At 50.1% G+C, this 22,736-nt stretch overlaps 1 protein-coding gene across 1 annotated transcript in view; it reads right to left on the bottom strand.

Annotated features, from left to right (window-relative positions):
* Nucleotides 1-22,736, bottom strand: part of epha10 (EPH receptor A10) — an 80,740-nt gene that overhangs the window by 20,310 nt on the left and 37,694 nt on the right. The window contains exons 4-5 of the mRNA XM_084696281.1: nt 8,640-8,795; nt 5,976-6,308 (exon numbers count right to left, since the gene is read on the bottom strand). Of these exons, the coding sequence (XP_084552407.1) occupies nt 5,976-6,308; nt 8,640-8,795 (489 nt within the window). The remainder of the gene's footprint in view (nt 1-5,975; nt 6,309-8,639; nt 8,796-22,736) is intronic.

Below are 22,736 nucleotides of genomic sequence, written 5' to 3'. Positions count from 1 at the left end.
ACACAAAGACAGCTCAGAGATAATGATGTTCTGATGGTTTGAACCGCACACACACCACACACATGCTCACACACACACACACACCCGACATCTGGCGATGCACCCCCCCACCCTTAATCTGGGTCTATCAGCAGGCCCAGCGGTGGAGCACTATCTGCAACCCCCCCCCCCCCCCCCCAGTCTAATCTGCCCTATCAGCATCCGGACGTCTCGCCTGCTCGCCCTGCACGCACCCCAATAACCCCCCCCCCCCCCACACACACACACACACAAAATGACTGTGAGCTAGGAGGAGAAGAAAGACAGGGAGGCTAGAAGGATGACCTGTGTGTGTGTTGGGAGGGTGGTCACCTTCTCTCTCATTCATGTGTGTGTGTGTGTGTGTGTGTGTGTGTGTGTGTGTGTGTGTGGTAGTCATAATTTGGCGGACAGGCAGGCCGGTATTCTCATTGGTTATTATCATTCGTATGACACATTGTGTTGTGTGTTGTGAGGGGAATAGTCTGCACACACACATACAACTAAACACACACGTGTGCACACATACACACACTATTCTTATTTTGTGAAAGAGAAGGAAGGGAGGGGGTAGACACCTTCCTCCCAGGCATTTCCATCTAAAGTACATGATTATATGCTGTGGGGCTCCATCCCTACGCGTGTAGGTGTGTGTGTATGTGTGTGTGTGTGTGTGTGTGTGTATGTGTAATTTGATAGACAGCTCAGTGTGTGACACAGAAGCGAGGCCTGATTGGCAGAGGGATGCTGGGGAGTGTGCAGTATTGTGTGAAGGAAGAGTGATTTCCTGAGGCCACATGACGCTTTCACCACACAACCTCTGGTACGACCTCAGTATGACCTCTGGTATATTGTTAGAGAAGTTCATCCAAATGAAACAATTTGGAAATAAGAAACAGTTGAATCCAGTAAATGCTTAATCCAATGAATTCCTTTTGCAATTGGCACCAGACATTACCTTGACATTTAAGAGGCAGAGGTATTTAAATAGATAGTTTGAGAGGCAGAGTTATATTCAATATGAGGTGAGCAGAAAGCTAAGCAGCTGAAATGAGATCTCAGCAGGCTTCCAAAAAGAAAATTCTGGAATGGTATAATGGTCTGTCATGACAGGCTAGTTAGAATACACATGCGAGCACACACACACTCACACACACAGGACCACCGCAAGAGCTTGGTAAAGGAAAAGGAGACAGCTCTATACAGGGTGACAGAACAGACAGCTGAAGAAAACACTCACACAACCACACTCACACACACACACACACACACACACACACACAGTGCTGCTGTATGGAAAGACCCACTTAAAGCTAACAGAGGGTAGGAGAGAAAGGGCTGGGGAAGTTAGAGAGTTGCCACACAGAGAAAAGCTTTAAACAGAGAGACGTCCTCTATTGAAGTCTGACAAACATACTGGGAGAGACTGAACTCTTGTTGAACTCGACTGCTATGTCAAGGCTTTCTGAAGAGGGAGGCTGTGTGTGCGTGTGTCAGAGGTGTGTGTTTGATGAGGTGTCTGGGTGTGTGTTTGTGTGTGTGTCTAACCCTAGGTATGAGGCACATGGGATGACTGGCAGCTGTCTGTCTGTCACTGTCTGTCTCTGGTAGAACAGAGGGGAGATGACAGACAGCTCAGCCTGTCAATGACAACCAACACACAAGACACGCACGCACACACACACACACACACACTTGACAGAGGCTAAATTGAACCATCTGCAGATGAGAAGGAGGCAGTAAAGAGAAGGGAGGTCGTTTAGCGAAGAAACTTTCGTTTCATTTCTTTTTCTTTCTGTCTCCTGTTCCCCTCCCTCTCTCCCTCTCTCCCTCTCTCCCTCTCTCCCTCTCTCCCTCTCTCCCTCCCTCCCTCCCTCCCTCCCTCCCTCCCTCCCTCCCTCCCTCCCTCCCTCCCTCCTCCTCCCCTCCCTTGCTCTTACCTACAGATGAAAGGATGTTTCAGCTCTCTCCTCTATAGAGTTTGACTCACTAAAAAGCCCTTGAGTCTTCCATAGCACTGAATGGAATCCTGAACACTTTGTGGTAAGTTTAGGTGTGTGTGTGGGAGTGCGCGTGTCCACCGGAGGGTATGTGTTTATGTGTCTTGTCTAAATTGTGTGTTCCTGTGTGTCAGGCCATAACTCCCCACTCCCCAGCTGAACTCTACACACAGAACATTCTTTCCGATAAACTTCAATCATGCGCCGTGCCAGTCAATTAAAAAGCTCATCAGCCGGGGACAAAGCTTGCTGATTGGCCGAGGCTATGTTAGGGTGAAAGTCTTGATGACTCAATTCATGTCTGTCTCGCTGGAGCTTTGGACTGGACATCACTTGTCATAAGCATCTCCACTGTTCGGCTCATACAGCACACACGCTCACACACACACACACACACACACACACACACACACACACACACACACACACGCACACACACACACACAAACCCTCACAGGTAGGCCAGTCCTAATTTTTACCCAGTGCCCCCACCACCACCACCGCCACCAGCCCTCCCCCATCCCCCATCCCCCCCCCCTCCCGCTCCCCACCACCATATCCTGTGACCCTAGGCCCTCAACTGACACCCTCCCCTCCACACCCCCTCCCCTCTCTCCACAGGGACCAGGCATCTAAAGCAGGACAAATAAATCCTCTGAAGATCCGAAATGTCAATTCCCTCCCCTGACCCCCGTCCCCCCTCCCCCTCCCCTCTATGCCCCTCTCTTTTCTCTTCTGGATTCTCTCTTCCCCCTCTTTCTACCCACCCCACCCCCTCCACCCACCCCCCCATGTAAAGAGCTTTGCATACTGTATGCCACTGGGGGCTCAACAACTGAATAGGCTATGACTCCAGAGATGGGGGGATTTACACACGTGTACAGATGCAGACACATGCACACAAACACACACATGCTCCAAGCACACACACACACATGCCAAAAGTGTGACATTTGCACACACACATATATATATATAATCTGTAAGGGAATGAGAGGTCTTTTATCCCCATTTACCCATCCCCCTTCCTCAAGCAAATGCATCCCTCTCTCTCCCTGCTCCCCCCATCCCTCTTCCCCTCATCCCTCTAGCTCTGCTCCCCCTCATCCCTCTATCCCTCCTCCCCCCATCCCTCTATCCCTCCTCCCCCCATCCCTCCTCCCCCTCATCCCTCTATCCCTCCTCCCCTCATCCCTCTATCCCTTCTCCCCTCATCCCTCTATCCCTCATCCCTCTATCCCTCCTCCCCTCATCCCTCTTCCCCTGCTCCCACTATCTCCTTGGGGGGCCTGGATGACCCCAATGAAGCCAGTCCCTCTTTCCATCCAGGACAAATCCTTTCTGTCAGGGTAGTGTTTGTGTGTATGTGTGTGTGTCCAGCTCCCTTGATTCTGATCCCTGAGCCAGTTGTACTGGGTCTGAGGAAAGGACAGGAGGACAATGGAAATGTAAGGCATCCCAGTTTCAAGTCGCTGATGCAGTATTCGTAAAGGAGTGTCTTTCATACAGTGAAGGTGTTACATACAGTGAGGGTGTTTCATACAGTGAGGGTGTTTTATACAGTGACTGTGTTTCATACAGTGACTGCGTTTCATATAGTGAGGGTGTTTCATACAGTGAGGGTGTTTCATACAGTGAGGGTGTTTCATGCAGTGAGGGTGTTTCATACAGTGAGGGTGTTTCATACAGTGAGGGTGTTTCATACAGTGAGGGTGTTTCATGCAGTGAGGGTGTTTCATACAGTGACTGTTTCATACAGTGAGGGTGTTTCATACAGTGAGGGTGTTTCATGCAGTGAGGGTGTTTCATGCAGTGAGGGTGTTGGCGTGTGGAACCAGCTGGAGGAGGGGGGGGGGGTCCTCAGGGGCATGATCAGAAGCTGACCTGACCAAACTGTTGTTGCCACTCCCCCATTACACAGACCTTATCTGGCACGACGGCACACACACACACACACAAAGGCCAGTACACTACTCTGAAAAAAGGTTTAGTCCTCTCCTACATTCTCTAAACTCCTTCTGAATACATTAGCTTAGCAAACATAAAGACTTCCTCTTGCAGTAACAGCCCATGATAACCGTGCATTCCCTCTGCGCCACGGCAACCGTGGGGAAGATGGAGGGAAGGAGCGAAGACTGTGGGAGGCAGTTCAGAGGAGATGGTCGACCATAGGATATCATCCATAACCTTGGAGAGGGTCCCTTACTCTGATTTATAGTTTGGTAATGTGGGAGAGAGAGAGAGGGCGGGGGCTGGGTGATGGAGGGAAGAGGAGGAGAGAGGGGTCTAGATGTAAGTGGATTAGCCTAAAATATGCACAAGGGTATAAAACGCCATGGTTTAATACATCCCTCACTCTGCGTGGTAAAAGGCCTTCAGGCAATCAGCTCTTTGAGAGCACACCATGGACCTGCACTCCACAGTCTCTCTCTCTCTCTCTCTCTCTCTCTAATGTTCTCTGGACCAGAGAGATTTATGTCTGTGAGTGGGTAGGGAGAGAGAGAGAGAGAGAGAGAGAGAGAGAGAGAGAGAGAGAGAGAGAGAGAGAGAGAGAGAGAGAGAGAGAGAGAGAGGGAGAGAGAGGAATCAGAGGCTCTCCTATGACCAATAAAGTGGTGAGACTGTAAGAGCCACTCTGGTGGTGGTTTGTAGAGCGTCAGGGTGACATGAGGTGAATTGAGAGAGCAGGCATTCTAAAGAAGCATAAGAAAGAGAGAGAAAGAGAGAGAAAGCAAGAGAGGTGAGGACGGCCAACTAACCACCTCTGTTGTTTCCATCTCTTCAGAGAGGGCAGAGGTGAAGGTAAGGGGATGAGTATGTATCCGTGCCTTTGAGTGAAGTCTGAAAGCCCATGCTTGCATGTTTTGAATAGATTGACAGCAAATCCTGCGTTTGTATTCCTGTTACTGACAGGCATGTCACATCACATGCATGCAAACACACACACACACACACAAGCAGTTCTCCCAGATGTTGCATTTACACAACCTTATTTTGTAAATAGTCTGCAACTAGAATACTGGCACACACACGGACACACACACACACACTGGATAGCAAATATTGTCTTCATCATTTGTACATTGTGGAATATATCCATATGCAGGATGTAGATGTGGCATAATTGTGGCTGACTGTCTCCTTCTTTTAACTTCCTTCCAAACCATCACCCATGAAACAGTCCCTAAAAATATTTATCCTTCTCTCACCCTTTCCCTCCCTCCCACCTTCTCCCTCCCTCCTCACATCTTCTCTGTCTTTCTCTCTTTCTTTCTCTCTCTTTCTCTCTCTTTATCTCTCTTTCTTTCTCTCTCTCTCTCTCTCTCTCTCTCTCTCTCTCTCTCTCTCTCTCTCTCTCTCTCTCTCTCTCTCTCTCTCTCTCTCTCTCTCTCTCTCTCTCTCTCTCTCTCTCTCTCTCTCTCTCTCTCTCTCTCTCTCTCTCTCTCTCTCTCTCTCTCACTGTATGCTAATAACTGATTGGTTGACACCCACAGATGCTGGCTGTTTGTGAAATGTGAGCCGAATGCAAACAAGTCTCTTAGACAAAGAGCCGTCAGGTGGGCAGAGAAAGGTGGAGAAAACCAAGTGTGAGACTGTCATTTTCACAGCTGAAAGAGCCCAGTATAGCTGAGGTTTGTGTGCTGCGAGTGTGTGTGTGTGTGTCTGTGTGTGTGTAGGTGGGTGGATGGTTGCGTGCATATGTGTGTGTGCGTGCACACAAACGCCTTTGCGTGTCTGTATTAATGTGCTGCAGTGGGTGTGTGATGGTGTGCGCGTGTGCTACCGATCGACTCCTTCCTGAGTGGTGTTGAAAGACTCTGGCTAATGGCTTTGTGAAGGGCTGTGCTCATGGCAAGAAGCTGTACATGTGTGTCTGTGTGTGTGTGTGTGTGTGTGTCCAGTGTCTGTGTGTGTCTGTCTGTGTGTGTGTGTGTGTGTGTGTGTCCATGCCCCTACCTGGCACGCTGGTGGAGACGTTGACCTGGGTGTAGAACCTCTTGCTGGGCAGCAGCTCCGACACCCCGTTGAGGGCCTCCACGGTGAAGGTGTAGTTGGCATTGGGCAGCAGGTTGACCACGGTGACGGTGCGCTCCGTCAGGCCGCCCTGCTGGGGCACGAAGCCCAGGCTGGCCCCGCACGCCTCGCAGCCCCCCGCCGCCGCGCAGCGCCGGCAGCCCACGCTGTAGCTCAGGTCCACCCGGCCGCCCGTGTCCGACGGCGCCTCCCACTCCAGGATCAGGGTGGACTGCTTGAGGGTGTAGACCAGGTCCTTGGGGGGGGAGGGGGGGCCTGGACGGAGGGGGTGGGGGGGTGGGGGGCGGGGGGGCGGCAGAGAGGAGGATGGAGAATAAGAAATGGACGGCAGCGGCATCACAGAACACCAAGGAAGATGTCCCACGTTCTGCGGCCCGTCAAACTCAGATCCGTCGTACGACGGATTTCTACAAACAACTTAGGCTTACGATGCTTTTGGGAAACGCAGCCCTGGGCGGTAAAATGTCTATATTGAATGTTCTGGTTCAGTAATATTCTGTACATACACAGATACATACATAGATCCATAGATAATTCCTTGACCTATTTAACTTGGCCAGCAGCATGACAGGGAGCCTGTGATTGGACACAGCTGTGGTGTTCCTGCAGCTTAACTCAGGGTCTAACAGGGATCCTGTCTTTACGAGCTGGTTGTGAGCAGCTAACCTGGGTGCTGACCACAGCTCACAGCTCACAGACATGGCTAGCTACATGTTACCTCCATTCATGAGAGCTTGATTGGACAAACAGGCAAAGGGGTTAGACTGGGCCCATCCTGTATGGAACAGGACCAAAACAGGACCAACCACTGCGTATAAAGCAGCTTACCTCATGTACATGAATAACGGTGTGTGTGTGTGTGTGTGCGTGTGTGTGTGTAGGAGTAGAGTAATAACAGCATGCAGATGATTTTCCTGTGATTTGTAGAATCACATCACAGAGAAGCTGAACCAACAGCAACAGAAACAATTCTATTGGAAAAGGGCAAAATGGTACCCTGGGAAATGTAAGTGTGTGCGTGTGTGTGTGTGCGTGCATGTGTGTGTGTGTGCGAGCCTCTTGCTTTCCTCCCCTTGACAGTCTGTCTATAACATATGTCAGTAGTCCTGACTGGAACTAACTTCCTGTTTTGCCAACTTCTAATAGAAGAGTCTGTCTGCTGATGCCTGTGGAATGAGAATAATCGTTCATCCTGCCCTCCAACCTCCCTTCTACTCCATCCTTCCCTCCATCCTCTGGTTGTCCAAACGCTGATGAGGTTCAGTCTTAAATCCTGTCTCTCTCGGAGGACTAGTCACATGACATTAGAGCACTGCATGTTAGAATGGAAGGGTTAGTCCATTAGAGGACATCCATATTCTATGAGCGTGTGTGTGAGTGTGTGTGTGTGTGTGCTAAATAATAATTGCATTGTCTGCCTCCTCCATGTCAGAGGTAATAATGAGTGTGGGTTTTGTGTGTGTATGTGTGTGTGTAGTGTGTGTGCGTCAGAATGGATAATTGTACTGTTTGTGTTCTTTATCTCTGAGGTTATAATGAGTTTGTTAGGGAGTTTGTGAGTGTGTGTGTGTGTGTGTCAGTGTGTGTGTGCGTGTTATGTAATGGGTCCACGTGTGTCCAGAAGCAGCTGGGGTGTGACGTGTTTGACAGCAAGCACAGAGCAGCACACCTTTATTTATTCATAACACACAATCATGCACATGCACATGGACACCAGGCACAGCTGGGCCTTTAAAATTGCACGCGCCCACTGAGTCACTGGTCACTGAGGTCTGCGGACAGGCTTCTTTTATACACTCCCCGATCACGCTGTGGACGCACAGGTGATAGGACCTTTGCAGTTGCTGGTCCTAAGCTGTGGAATCAGCTTCCCTATCTATTAGGCAGGCTCCTTCATTGTCTGTTTTTAAATCCAGGCTTAAGACCCACCTTTATGTTCTGGCGCTTCCCACCACTTGACTCGTGCTGTTACTTGTTTTTCTGTTGTTGACTGTTTTACTGTGTTTTTTTAGAGTTAAAAAAAATGTATTTTGATTCTGTTTTTGTGCTTTTGTTCGGCACCTCGGTCAGCCTTGCTGTGTTTTGAGTGTGTTTTATAAATAAAATGTACTTACTTACTTACTTAATTACTTTATAACCAGTCTAACCTCTTCTCTTTCAACTTATCTTCATGTCTCTCTCTCTCTCTGTCTCCCTCTCGCTCTCTCTCTATCTCCGTTTTAGTTTTCCTCTCTCAAGGTTCTTTTAGGTCTACCACTTTCTCAACATTTAGCAACCCTCAAACTCAACTCCTGTAGCAACACTGTATCTCTCCATCTCATCCTCCCCTTCACCACCTCCCCCTCCAATCCTCCCCCTCCAATCAAGTGAGGATGATAATTACAGGATCAATGTGGTAATTAATGTGATAATTAAACTGCTATAAACATTTTCACAGTCCTGGCCAGGTCAGAGAGCTGGCAATCAATATTGTAATTAAGGTTCACATTACAGACTCATAAACACAGCAATGATGCCTGCACAAACACTGGGCTGTTGTTTGGTGTTGGATGTGTGTGTGTGTGTGTGTGTGTGTGGGTTGCTTACGTGTGCAGGGGGCGGAGGGGTTGTCCAGCGGGGTCCTGAAGTGATCCTCCTCACACACACACACCACGGAGCCCTCGTCCTCAGCAACGCTGTTGGCCGGGCAGGGGAAACACTCCTGCTGTCTGGATGACATCTTGTAGGAGCCAGGGGGGCAGGCTGGACCGGGGAAAGAGGGAGGGAGGGATGGAGGGAGGAAAGAGGGAGGGGGGAGGAGGGAGGGAGGGAGGGAGGGAGGGAGTGAGGGAGGGAGGGAGGGAGGGAGGGAGGGAGGGAGGGAGGGAGGGAGGGAGGGAGGGAGGGAGGGAGGGAGGGAGGGAGGGAGGGAGGGAGGGAGGGAGGGAGGGAGGGAGGGAGGGAGGGAGGGAGGGAGGGAGGGAGGGAGGGAGGGAGGGATATACCACATTAGATTACAACACTTATACTTAACATTCCCATGCAGAAAATGTGGGCGGCGTACACACACATGAACACACACACAGAGACCTGAGCAGGCTGTTTGGCCCGGTGCTTGGTGAGCCTGTGCTCAGCTCAGAGAGGTAATGGGTGTGAAATCAGCCAGCCTCATCGCTGCTGCTGCTCCCATCTCTCTGCTGCCAAACCCTGCTAACAACATTCCTGCATTAGCCACACACACACACATTCTCACACACACACACACACATTCTCACACACTCACACGCACGCCCCCTTATCCACCGCACACAACATTTGAATACACACACACAGACAAAACTGCTACACATCCTTAAAAATCGTGCACTCACTCTCGCGTCTTCACAAACAAATACTATACAGACACACACACACACAGTCACAGCCTCAGTGCGATTAGTGGCCCTTTCAGAGGCAGCGGGCAGAGGGAGGAGCGAGAGCGCGGCTGTGTATGGCTCCGCGGAGGAGACTGTAAGAACCTGGTAATCGACTGTCTAATGTCTGTCATTACACACACACACACACACAGAGGACCGTCTTCTTTGAGGAGAGCGCCGCGTGGCTCCAGCCCAGCCCAGCGCGGAGCGTCTCTCTGAAGTGGATCGCTGTGTTGTGTGGGAGCGCTTTCAGTCACAGCACCACAACAATGGCTTCTGAATGGGAGCAAATCGAGGCACATTACGTGACTGGGTAACTAAGTGTTTCTCAGATCTCAATCTCTCTCGGAGACTTCAGTGTTGAGTAGGTGGCTCTGTTTGTGGAGGAAACACTTCCTGTTACAGCACCCCGTGTATGTGGACTGCCTGGAGGGCTGTCTGTGATCTATGCTACCTGGATAATACACAGCTTGCCTTTTGTCAGCGGTGTGTGTGTGTGTGTGCGTTTGCGTGCTTGGTGGGAGATCACACCACCTTCACGAAAGCAAACCAGCAGCAGCAAAAGTAGAAGATTGGAGAGAAATGGCACCAATTTTAAAGCAAATCCAATGCATTATCTCTCTTTTTCCCCTCAATAACCCATTGAATAGACAGCTATGGGGGGGGGGGGGGGGGTGGTGGAGGAAGAGAGAAAGAGAGAGAGCAAGAGGGAGAAGGAGAAGAGAGAGGGAGCGAGGAAAGCTTTGCCAGGACAGCTGGCAACCCAACCAATCAATTTGTCCTGGCGGCTGTGTGAGCGCTTTGATTAAACAAGACATGGTGACACACACATACACACACACGTTTCCTCAAGGTGGACCAGCAGAGATAGCCAGTGCTAGCCAGTGCCAGACGGGTGAGCAGACAGACAGAAGCCAGACGGAGTAGAGAGAGAGGAGACAAGGCCACGGGCTAACAGCTAACATTGAAAGGAATCTGAGAAGAATATAAAGAGAGGGAAAGAGAGACAGAGCAAGAGAATGAGACAGAGAGAGGTGCGAGAGGGCAAGGGAGAAAGAAAGAGAGGAGAGAGAGAGAAAGAGAGCCAGAGAAAGACAGCGGGGAGAGAGACAGAGACAGAGAGACAAGGAGAGAGAGAGAGAGAGAGAGAGAGAGAGAGAGAGAGAGAGAGAGAGAGAGAGACAAGGAGAGAGAGAAAAGGCGAGCGAGAAGGAGAAAGGTCTAACGCAGGGGAGCATTAAGGCCCATCACACGCTGTGAGCCAGGGTCATATTGAGTGTGTTGTGTACCACCATGTGCAGTGATTCACGGTCAACACAAGAAAACACCAACCCCATCACACACACAACGTGGTGTCCTGTACAACATCCTCATTATGGCTGAGGCTGTGGCTGAGACAGTGATGTAGCACTTGTTTGAAGAGTCAGACTACCATCTCTGGTTGTGGCTAACGAGAACAATGAAATGATGAGTAAAGACGCTTGCTATTGATGCTTGTTAGCTCTGGCCTCAGGAACACCACATCGCTTTTCTATGCTATAACTTTGTTGCCACGATTGCATTAGTGTGCTTCCGCCCTCCCTCCCTCCCTCCCTCCCTCGCTCTTTCCTTCTGTCACCCTTTCTACATCTCCTCCCTTTCTCTTTGTCCCTCTCTCCTTTTACCCTCTGTCTCTCCTCTCTCTCTCTCTCTCTCTCTGTCTGTTATTTCTCCTACTTCTTCCACTCTCACTTCACTCACGCTCATTAATAAATCATGAACCACTTAATACAGTAAATGCAAGCAATGAATTGTTTCTGTGCCTTTCTGACAGGACATATTAATGAATATTAATAAGACTAAAAGAGCGTTGCTTTGCACACACACACATACAAGTACACTAACCTTTCCCTTTCTCTTTCGGTCTCCAGCCCACACATACCCCCCCCCCCCCACACACACACACACACACACACACATACACACATTCCCCTAAAACACACACATACACAGGTCCTGCACTCAAACAAATACACACACACACACAAATGCATGGTAAATTGTGATCATTAATTCAGGCAGTAATTTTACTTATTCGTATTTCCAAGTCAGGGTTGGATATGAGGTAGATTGATTATTTACGGCCCCCTATTCAGATCACTCCCTGTCTCACTATCTCCCAGCCTCTCTGTCTCTCAGCCTCACTGCCTCCCATCCTCTAAGTCCCTCATGTTAATGCAGGAGTGGCAGGCCAGCCAACACAATAAATCCTAATTAATAGCAAACTGTTTTAGAGGTCTATTAGGATTGCACAGGATCGGGGAGGAGAGAGGGATGGAGGGAGAGGGGTGGTAGGGAGGAACGGAAGGGGGGAGGAGGAGAGCAGGAAGAAAGGCCTAGACTCCAGATTTAGGGGGAAGGGGGACTCAAAGAGACGATCTGCATTTTGGACTTCCTGCAGTACGTGTCTGACTTCCTGTTGGACTTCCAACAGTACATCCCTGTTGGAGAGAGGACGTAGACGAGCAGCACTGGGCCACACCGTGCCAACACTAAAGCTGACCCAGAATTCTGACCTACAAAATGCAGAGCCCATATAACATAATTACCAAACCCATGGATGACTGCTCTAATATTAAATGTAATAACAATATAACATAATATAATGTTCCCTGCTCTAAAATGAGATTTCTAGGTCAATGGCGGATCTGCAGTCCTTCTGGACCATTCTGTAAGAACTCAGTGACATTTAATGATGACAGGAGGGATATGTAACAAGATAAAGGTTTAGCCCTGGTCTCGGCCCTAATCTCAGCACAAGCCCCAGTCCCCATGTTCTCTACATCCCGCTGTGATGTCACAAACAATAGTTCACTCAGCATCAGCTTCTAGAACCCAGCAGCAGCTTCCATCGTTCTGACACTTCCCAGTCCCTCGAAGCTGCCGTGCCACAAAGGACAGCCTCGCAGACAGACAGCTTCTACACAGCACAGGTGCACACACACCGGCGCGAGCGCACACACACATACACAAACGTGGCGGACACAAGGTTTCAGCATCTCCTTCCTCTCCTTGTCTCCATGTTTCCAACCCGCCCGCTCTGGTCGTCCCCGTGCTATGACATCATCAGCCCTGGCCCAGGGGCAGGGCGGTGCTCCGGGCTGTTTGTGTCCTGTCTCTCTGATGGATGACTTCCATTTAACCCAACTACGCGGCCATTTGTTCCTGTCCACAAGCAGGCCATATCCTCCACACACGTACGTGAACACACACCCTTAGAGCTCAATCCGTGATCATCTCCACCAGACAGGAGGGAGAGAGAGAGAGAGAGAGAGAGAGAGAGAGAGAGAGAGAGTGAGTGAGTGAGTGAGTGAGTGAGTGAGTGAGTGAGTGAGTGAGTGAGTGAGTGAGTGAGTGGGAGAGAAAAAAAGAGAAAGGGAGGGGATCAGAAAGAGAGAGCTATTTCCAGGACATTATCCTACTTTGAGTGTATGCGTGTACACATTTGCATGGTAACCACACAGGGGCTTACATATGGCAATGCAATTTCAGCTGGAGCGTATTCAAAATGAAATTCAATGTGAAATGCATTTTTTACAGTGGAAGCGTGTGTGTGTGTGTGTTTGTCTTTCTGTCTGTCTGTGCACGCCTGCCAGGCAGCCTATCAGTGTCTCCCTGTCACACGTTAGCTAAAATGTGATTCCCTCTTGATATTGAGATTGAAGACGTCTTGGCTTGGCTGATATCGATTTGTTACGTCGTACAAGGTTATGCACACCAGCTTGTTTTAAGTGACACTCCATCTCTCTTGATTTGTAATGGTGGTGAGCAGAGCCCCGTCTTGCTCCTGCGTTTGCAGACGTGTTGTGGCGGTGTGTAGCCTGGGAGTGGGGGGGGTGGCCTTCACCGAGGCTGGCTATGGTTCACAGCCAACCCCACAATGTTTGAAGTCTCTCGAGTGTTTAATAAGGTGTGTACACGTCTAAAATGTGTGACATGTGCTGCTGATGACATTTTAATCAGGCTGGGGGAGTGGAGGGCGGGTGGAAGTAGGCACACAGGCATGTTGGAGCCCACACACACACACACTCACACACACACACACACACACACACGTAGTGAGCAGGGAGAGTTGTAACAAAGGTGCGCTTTGAACAGAGACTGACATCTCTTTGAAAAGGAGAGGGAGGGAGGAGAGAAAGTACAGTGTGGGGAAAGGGAGGGAGCCCATGTCGTCTTTATGGAAGATCGATAGAGACGAGGTCAAGGATTATCAGAGCTCAGGAGCTGAGAGGGAGAGAAGCGTGAATAAGTCATTTAGAGTGGGACTGTGTGAGAGAGAAAGAGAGAGTGGAAGAGACCAAGTGTGTGTGCGTGTGCATGCGTGTGTGTGTGGGTGAGAGTGAGAAAGAAAATCGTGTGTGTGTGTGGGGTGTGGGTGTGGATGTGAGAGGATAGAGAGAAAGAGAGAGAGATGGAGAGAGAGCGACCAAGTGTGTGTGTGTGTGTTTGTGCGTGCGTGCACGTCTATTCCTGTGTTAATCAGGTCAGTGTCTCACACTGATCACACCATCTGGTCAGGGCTCCCTAACCTCTCACCGCTGGCCCACCTCTAACCTTACTGGCTGACTTGTGGGACATAGGGTCACGAGGTCAACCCATGGGACCACTCCTCATCACAAAGGTCAAACTCAAATGCCAGGAAAGCCATGGCAATGGGGAGAGCCAAAGGGATGGATGAAGCAAGCAGGGGCCAGGTTGGAACAAGTCCTAAGTGATTTCAGGGGGGGTAGGAATCATACCATACACCCTTGAGGAAATTGTAGTAGGGAGGCTGGGTAGAGTGGGGTTGGGGTTGAATTGAACACAAGAGATAGATGACCCTGGCTCTGGTTCCAGGGCCTCTTCCTGAGCTGAAAAGTACATTCCCTGAGGGCTTGCACACACAGACACACACACACATACATGCACGCAAAGACAATTAACGTCATTTGTCAGCCTGCTGTTTGAATAGAAAATGAGGCCCAGAGCCCAATCAAGGTCCGCAATTAAGCTGTGAAGGTAAAACTTAGCTGACCTTGTTGTGTAATTAACAGACTCTTCTTTCATTAATTTCATCCCTCGTTTCTTGCTCTCCTCCACGACGGAGACCAATTCACGGTTTAATTAAGACACAGAAGATGGCGTCGGAGGAGGGAAGCCAAGCGATTAGGAACAAGGGAAAAGTAGGGAGGGGGGGGAGAAAAGAAAGGAAGAATAGAGGGCGGCAGAAAGAAAAGAGAGCTAGGGAAAAAAAATATTCTGAGAGAGAATGAAGAGATGATAGAGAAGTCATGGAAAGAATAAAGGCAAAACACAGCAGAGAGGGTGGGAGAGAGAGAGAGAGGTGGGTAGGGAGAGAGGCAGGGAGGCAGGGAGGGAGGGGGAGAGGGAGAGGGAGAGGGAGAGGGAGAGGGAGAGGGAGAGGGAGAGGGAGAGGGAGAGGGAGAGGGAGAGGGAGAGGGAGAGGGAGAGGGAGAGGGAGAGGGAGAGGGAGAGGGAGAGGGAGAGAGTAAAAAAAATAGGAGTTGTAGCCCTGGAGCCCAGAGAGAAGTAGTGGTGAGTGTCTGGTCAGACCAGAAGTAGGACACGTCTCAGACACAGCTAGTGGCCTGGACAGATCTCACACTTCCTTCTAGGGAGGGGTACTGTAGGTAAGAGGGCCGAGCCAAGAGTGGCGTGGGTGGTGAGTGACTAAAGGCCCTTCAGAGCAGACGGAATCCAGACTTGAGGAGTCTATTCACAGAGTCATCAGACTGGCTTGTGACACATCTGACAGCGAAGGAAAACTGCACCCAGGAAGGAGGCTTGTCACTCTCTAAAGCCAACATAACCAGGTTCCACACACACGTGTGCACGTACACACTCACTCACGCAAAGGCACACACAGATGTACACAGACGCACTCGGAACAGACAGAAGTTATTTCCGAATCCAGACTGTTTGCTGCTGTCAATCTTTTTATTTTCAGAGACACTCTAAAAGCCCCAAACAGTATGGAACTGTTAAACAAAGATACTGTAGAAGCCTAGTCAAAGTCAAACTACAAAGTTCTCACTTGTTCAAACTATGCACAGCAACAAACAGACACACACACACACACACGTACACACACATACACACACATACACACACACACACACACATACACACACATACACACACACACACACACACACACACACGTACACACACATACACACACATACACACGTTGCTGAGAGACGGCACAGGTCAGCGGCCTCACACACTACACTGGCGTTCTTAGGTTGTGTGGGAGGATGGGCATATCGATCTATCTACCCCCCTGAAGCACCATACCCATCTCTCCCTTCACCTCTACCTCCCTCGCTCCCTCCATCTCTCTCTCCCTCCCTCCCAGCCCTTCCTGATGGCTGACATTCCTTCCTCCATGATCCCTCCATCGCTCGGAGCGAGTGGAAGGCTACTTAGAGGAGAGAAAGACTTCATTAAAAAGCAGTTTCAGTCCTCGTGGGGGGCTGGTTGTAACTGTCAGAGGTGTTGCAGCGATTAGACCGGCTTGGCGTATTACTAAGCACACCAGGCGTACGGGTGGTATCGATCGCTGCTGGTTCAACAAGGTTATCAAGCTACGGAAAAGTGGTACTTTTGGGCAGCTGCTTCCCAAAGGGAGAATGTGTGTGAGAGAGACAGAGGGAACGAGAGGGAGGGAGGGAGAGAGAGAGAGAGAGAGAGAGAGAGAGAGAGAGAGAGAGAGAGAGAGAGAGAGAGAGAGATGATTTCTGATGTTAGACTTGCTCGAAGTTGTCTGAGAGAGAAACCTAGCGTGTGTGTGTACAGTCTGCTACTGAAGTTAGAGAGACCAATGCTGCAAAATGAGAACTGTACGTACACTGACCTGAACTCACTCAAGAATGCAGATCACAAACTGTCCTGTACTGTACACTCAGAGAACACACACCCAGATACACACACACACATCCCAGTCAATTATTCATGGGGAGTCTGCTGATTCTGGTGAAACAGCTGAGATGGCAGTGACCGCAGAGAGAGAAGAAAGAAGGAGAGAGAGAAGGAGGGTCAAAGGGTGAGACAGAAGGAGTAAGAGGAGAAAAAAGAGAGAGAGGAAGACATAAAAGAGATAAGGAGAGAGACAGAGGAGAGAGAGAGAGGAGAGAAAGAGACGGAAAGACAAAGTGAGAGGACAGAGTGAGAGAGACAGAACGATAGAAGAGAGAGATAGGCAGAACTGAAAGAGAACAGACAGAAATAACCCAGAGCATTCGCTGTGACGCAACCAGTCATCTGGCCGTGCCACCCAAGCCCTAGAACACAGCGACCAGTCACAACACGCTAATGATAGAGGCACATACACACACATATTTGCAAAAACGATTCAGATGCTAAAATAGTCCCAAAATGACTGTGAAAGTGTGAGAGAGGGGGAGAGAGAGAGGGGGCAAACTCTAGTGTGTGTGTGTGTGTGTGTCCTGGCATGGCTCACTGGGTCTGAAGTGACATGACATAAAAAGAGAGACATAAAGAGAGACATAAAGAGAGAGAGACTGACAGAAATAAAGACATACAGAGACTGAGAACAAGAGATACAGAGAGAAATGCACAGAGAGAGATATAAAGAGAGAGGTATACACAGAGAGAGATGCACAGCGAGAGATGCACTGAGAGAGATACACAGAGAGAGATACACAGAGAGAGATGAACAGAGAGAGATGCACAGTGAGAGATGCACAGTGAGAGATACACAGAGAGAGATACACAGAGAGAGATACACAGAGAGAGATACACAGAGAGAGTTACACAGTGAGAGATACTCAGAGAAAGATACACAGTGAGAGATACACAGAAAGATCCACAGTGAGAGATACAGAGAGAGAGATACACAGAGAGAGATACACAGTGAGAGATACTCAGAGAGAGATACACAGAGAGAGATACACAGAGAGAGATACACAGAGAGAGATGCACAGTGAGAGATGCACAGTGAGAGATACACAGAAAGATCCACAGTGAGAGATACAGAGAGAGAGATACACAGAGAGAGATACACAGTGAGAGATACTCAGAGAGAGATACACAGAGAGAGATACACAGAGAGAGATACACAGAGAGAGATGGGTCAGAGTGGATCAGTGCCTCTGTGACCGGTAGGCCGTGAGCAGCAACTACTGAACTACTGACAAACCCCATTGGGACCTTCACCAAGATGTCCTGGAGATCTGCGCCTCGTGTGTTTTCGTGTGCGTGTTTTCGTGTGTGTGTTTTCGTGTGTGTGTTTTCGTGTGTGTGTTTTCATGTGTGTGTGTTTTGTGTGTGTGTTTTAGTGTGTGTGTGTTTTCATGTGTGTGTGTCCGTGTCCGGGTGTGTCTGTCACAGTGATCGATATATAGGCCCACCGGGGCCGTTATCTAGAGGGCCCACAGCGCTGTGTGTGCCTGTGTGTGTGTGTCAGTGTGTGTGCGCGTGGCAACCATTTCATTACATCGAGACAGTTCCTGATCTGTGAGTGTCACTTCCTAATAAAAACCTGCTCAATCCAGCCCATCTAACCTTCACTGTGATAGCAATCAGGACACACACACACACACAACTAATCTACACACACACAGCATCCCCCACACTCTCTGTCGTTCACTCAAACACAGTCTCACACAGACACACATCTAAACAGCAACAGATACACCACCAGGAAACCTCTGTCTCTGTGTCCTCCATCTGTCACCTTCCCCACCCTAATACTCACTCTCTACCCCCGACCAGGCTTCCATCTCCCCCAATCATCCCTCTCTCCCTCCCCAACCCCTGCCCCCAAACCCCTGCCATCCTCTTTCTCTACATCAATCTCCCCCCCCCCCCTCATGTTCTTTCTCCCTCTACACCCCCCCCCCTCCCCCCTCCTCTGCATGGTGTTGGCAGGGACAGCTGGGCAAATTAGGCGTCCTGACACTTTATTAGAGGGGAAGTGACAAGAGCGAGACAGGAAACAGAAATTACATCACAGCCAGCTAAGGACAACTCCGCTGGCGGTGCATAGAATAGACACACGTACACAACACACGGCACATACGCAGATGTCTGCTCTTCACCCTCCTTCCCTCCCTCCGCATCTCTCCTTCCGCATCTCCCCCTCCCCCTCCCCCTCCCCCTCCCTCTCCCTCTCCCTCTCTCTCCCTCTCCCTCTCCCTCTCCCTTTCCCTTTCCCTTTCCCTTTCCCTTTCCCTTTCCCTTTCCCTCTCCCTCTCTCTCTCTCTCCCCCTCCCCCTCCCCCTCCCCCTCCCCCTCCCCCTCCCCCTCCCCCTCCCTCTCCCTCTCCCTCTCCCTCTCTCTCCCTCTCCCTCTCCCTCTCTCCCTTCTTTCATGCTCCCTGTAGGCAGCCAGAGCATCTCCACACCCTTCCCTTCATGCAACACCTCAGAGTCATTTTCTGTGTGTGTACACAGAGAAAGTTTCGAGCTCAACAGGATTTCCATCCGTTAGGGGCCCGAATGAACCCCTTATCAAAGCAGCCCTACGAACACCATGTCGGCAACAAACAACCCAATTACGCATCATTTAACAAAAACACATTTGTTTGTGGAAATGAAAGGGGAAAGTGCTAAGCAGTATTATTAGGCCGAGCGCCAGGGAAACATTTAGGAAACAGCCCCATGTTGTCGCTCCACGTTTCCCCCGAATCTCTTCTGACAGCTTGTCGGATCGCAGCAGTCCCAGAATGATTACAGTTCAAACGACATCAACCCCCCCCCTCAAATCACCCCCAACCCGGAGTAAAAACACCATGGGGTGGGTTGGAGGGCATTGTTTCCACAAACGCATTGTTATTGCTGAATAAATGTATAATTGATGTAGCATCTAATGAATCGTTACTGTGCTGGTAATTTAATTTGACACATTTGATTTGGTGAGCGTCAGTCTGCCTGGAACTAAGGTTTCAGCATGGCTGCGCACCCCACTCCCCTCCGATGGAGATGAACTGTCTGATTGGGCACAGCTTGAGATACTCATTAGTCTGAACTCACTATGTGAGCGCTGTACAGACAGGTCTCATAGGAGGACATGGGGATCTCACTCACGGTTACAAAGCTAGAGACAGGCCCAAAGGCTGCTGGGTAGTCCCCAGACAAGGAAGGAGGGAAGAGCTACTTTAGAACGGATGTGATCGAGAGCCAAATCCTCCCGCTCTCACACACAAAGCCACCTGTCATACACACAGACATACACACACACAAACCACACACACACACACACACACAATGATTGACCTTCCATGCCAGAACTAATACCCCTTTCAAACAGGCACACACAATCCCCCCTCCCCCACATACGCACCCCAGAAAAGGGCATCTAACCTGTGGAGAGATAACACACAGTGGTCAATAAGCAACCAGGGGTATTTATTTATCCATCCATCCATCCGTTCCTTTATTTATACCTGGCTTCCAATTTGTCATTGTGATTGGCTGTGGGAGGCCAGAAGCACACTAGTAATTGGAGAGACAGCCAATTAGATTGATCGCAGAGTTGAGGGGCAACAAAGGTTGCCTGGGTAACGGCTGGTGGAGGTAGGGAGGAGAGGGTACGTGTAGGCAGGAGGGATATATGTAATCTATTTTGGGTCTCAATAACTGAACGTCAGGTTCACACACACACACACACACACATAACATACACCCACCACTAGGCTGAGATGCCTGTAGTGCATGGATATAGCTTAGTTTCATACATGTACATGTAAACATGTTTGCAAATCCACAAACCAAACTCACGTACCAATGATGGCCTTAAATACACACGCACACACACACACACACAGGTCCGTCCCTGGACACAGCGATGGAGGCAATTAGCCATGAATGTGAAACAAAGAGTCAGTCTGCCAGAGCAGCAAATAGGCCAGTTTACAGCTCCAGTGATCACCACTGCACCAGAACAGTGTTGACATGTGTCTGCGCCACTAAAACTGTGACACGTGTGTGTATGCATATGATTGTGTGTGTGTGTGTGTGTGTTTGTGTCCCACAGAAAGCGCTTAACATGTGATTTATCCACTTGTAACACTCGTCCCTGACTTGTGCTTTGTGTGCTATGTCTGTGGTTATATTGATTCACACACACACACACACACACACACACGCCTCAAGCGAGGAGCAGCAGGAGACATGTCGATGAGCAGTCTGGAGAATTCCACAACTAATAGTGTTTGATCACAGGTGGCAGCGAATCAATACTCGCCTTCCCAGACACCTCCCCAATGTACACAAGTCACACACACACACACACACACACACTGTGACGTGCCCAGTGTCAAGAGCTTTCAGCACCGGGGACAGCGACGCCAGCCTGCCAGGTCGACGGCGTCTTCAGACGGGTTCCGGGGGCCCACTCACAGGACGAGCAGCGAGGCTGCTTCCTGTCTGTCATCAGCGCGTGGCTCTGGAGCCAGCGGGGCGAGCCGAGGGGGAACAATCAGTGATGCAAAGGCAGATGTTTTACGCATCGCTAGAAATGTTCTGGTTCCTTTTTTTTAGAGGCACCACATACAGGCCTGGGAGACTTCTGCCAGAGCTCGGCTACCTGAGGAGAAGACACAGCAACGTCCACTGATTTTTTAGAGTGTGTGAGATAGAGAGAGAAAGAGAGAGTAGAGATATATATAGAGAAAGAGGAGAGTGAGAGAGAGAGAGAAAGAGAGAGAGAGAGAGAGAGAGAGAGAGAGAGAGAGAGAGAGAAAGAAAGAAAGAAAGAAAGAAAGAAAGAAAGAAAGAAAGAAAGAAAGAAAGAAAGAAAGAAAGAAAGAAAGAAAGAAAGAAAGAGAGAAAGAGAGAGAGAGAGATTGGGGTCATTCAGTCTGGATTGGCATCCAGCCTCCCTGTACCCCATCTATGCCCCTGCTAAGGCTAACATGGAGTGACACACACACAGACACAGACACACACACACACAGGCCTGTATAATGCATATGTGACGTGTGAGACACGCAAAATTGTAGAAGTGTGTGAAAGCATGTAGACATGGCATGAGGCATCCTGTCAGTTAACACCCTGCAGGCTTGCTCTCTCTCACACACACACACACACACACACAGACACACTTGCCCCACGGCTCTGCTCCTTGACAGAAGGGTCAGCTCAGGCAAGAGGAGGATGGGGGAAAAAGAGAAGAAGAAGGAAAGAGGGCTGCATGTATAATGTAATATAGGCCAGGACCCTGGAGACACACACATGCACGTTAGGAAAGGCCTGTGATCATTGAGGGCTTCCTCTCCTCAGGCAGGCTGTGGATGCTGAGTCACGCAATGACAGAGCGAAAGAAGATGGGTGAACTAAAGGGGACAGATGGAGGGAGGGAGGGAGATGGACAGAGGGAGGGAGGTGGAGAAAGATGGACAGAGGAAGGGAGATGGACAGAGGGAGGGAGGTGGAGAGAGATGGACATAGGGAGGGAGGTGGAGAGAGATGGACAGAGGGAGGGAGGTGAAGGGAGATGGACAGAGGGAGGGAGATGGAGAGAGATGGACAGAGGGAGGGAGGTGGAGAGAGATGGACAGAGGAAGGGAGGTGGAGAGAGATGGACAGAGGGAGGGAGGTGGAGAGAGATGGACAGAGGGAGGGAGGTGAAGGGAGATGGACAGAGGGAGGGAGATGGAGAGAGATGGACGGAGGGAGGGAGGTGGAGAGAGATGGACAGAGGGAGGGAGGTGGAGAAAGATGGACAGAGGGAGGGAGGTGGAGAGAGATGGACATAGGGAGGGAGGTGGAGAGAGATGGACAGAGGGAGGGAGGTGAAGGGAGATGGACAGAGGGAGGGAGATGGAGAGAGATGGACAGAGGGAGGGAGGTGGAGAGAGATGGACAGAGGGAGGGAGGTGGAGAGAGATGGACAGAGGGAGGGAGGTGAAGGGAGATGGACAGAGGGAGGGAGATGGAGAGAGATGGACAGAGGGAGGGAGGTGGAGAGAGATGGACAGAGGGAAGGAGGTGAAGGGAGATGGACAGAGGGAGGGAGGTGGAGAGAGATGGACAGAGGGAGGGAGGTGGAGAGAGATGGACAGAGGGAGGGAGGTGAAGAGAGATGGACAGAGGGAGGGAGGTGGAGAGAGATGGACAGAGGGAGGGAGGGAGGTTGATTGGAAAAGGAGCCATGGGACATCTCAGTGGGAAAGGCCAAACTCCAATCTTACTACCAGGTTCCCAAAGGGAACACACAGGCACACACACACACATACACACACACACACTCTCTAAGGGGAGCTGTTGATATTGGTGTCTGT

The sequence above is a fragment of the Hypomesus nipponensis genome, chromosome 4 (genome assembly GCF_054491055.1).
Source record: "Hypomesus nipponensis isolate SF chromosome 4, ASM5449105v1, whole genome shotgun sequence".
Lineage (NCBI taxonomy): Eukaryota > Metazoa > Chordata > Actinopteri > Osmeriformes > Osmeridae > Hypomesus > Hypomesus nipponensis.
Note: the sequence above shows the minus strand (reverse complement) of the source record. Positions and strands in the feature narration are given on the sequence as shown.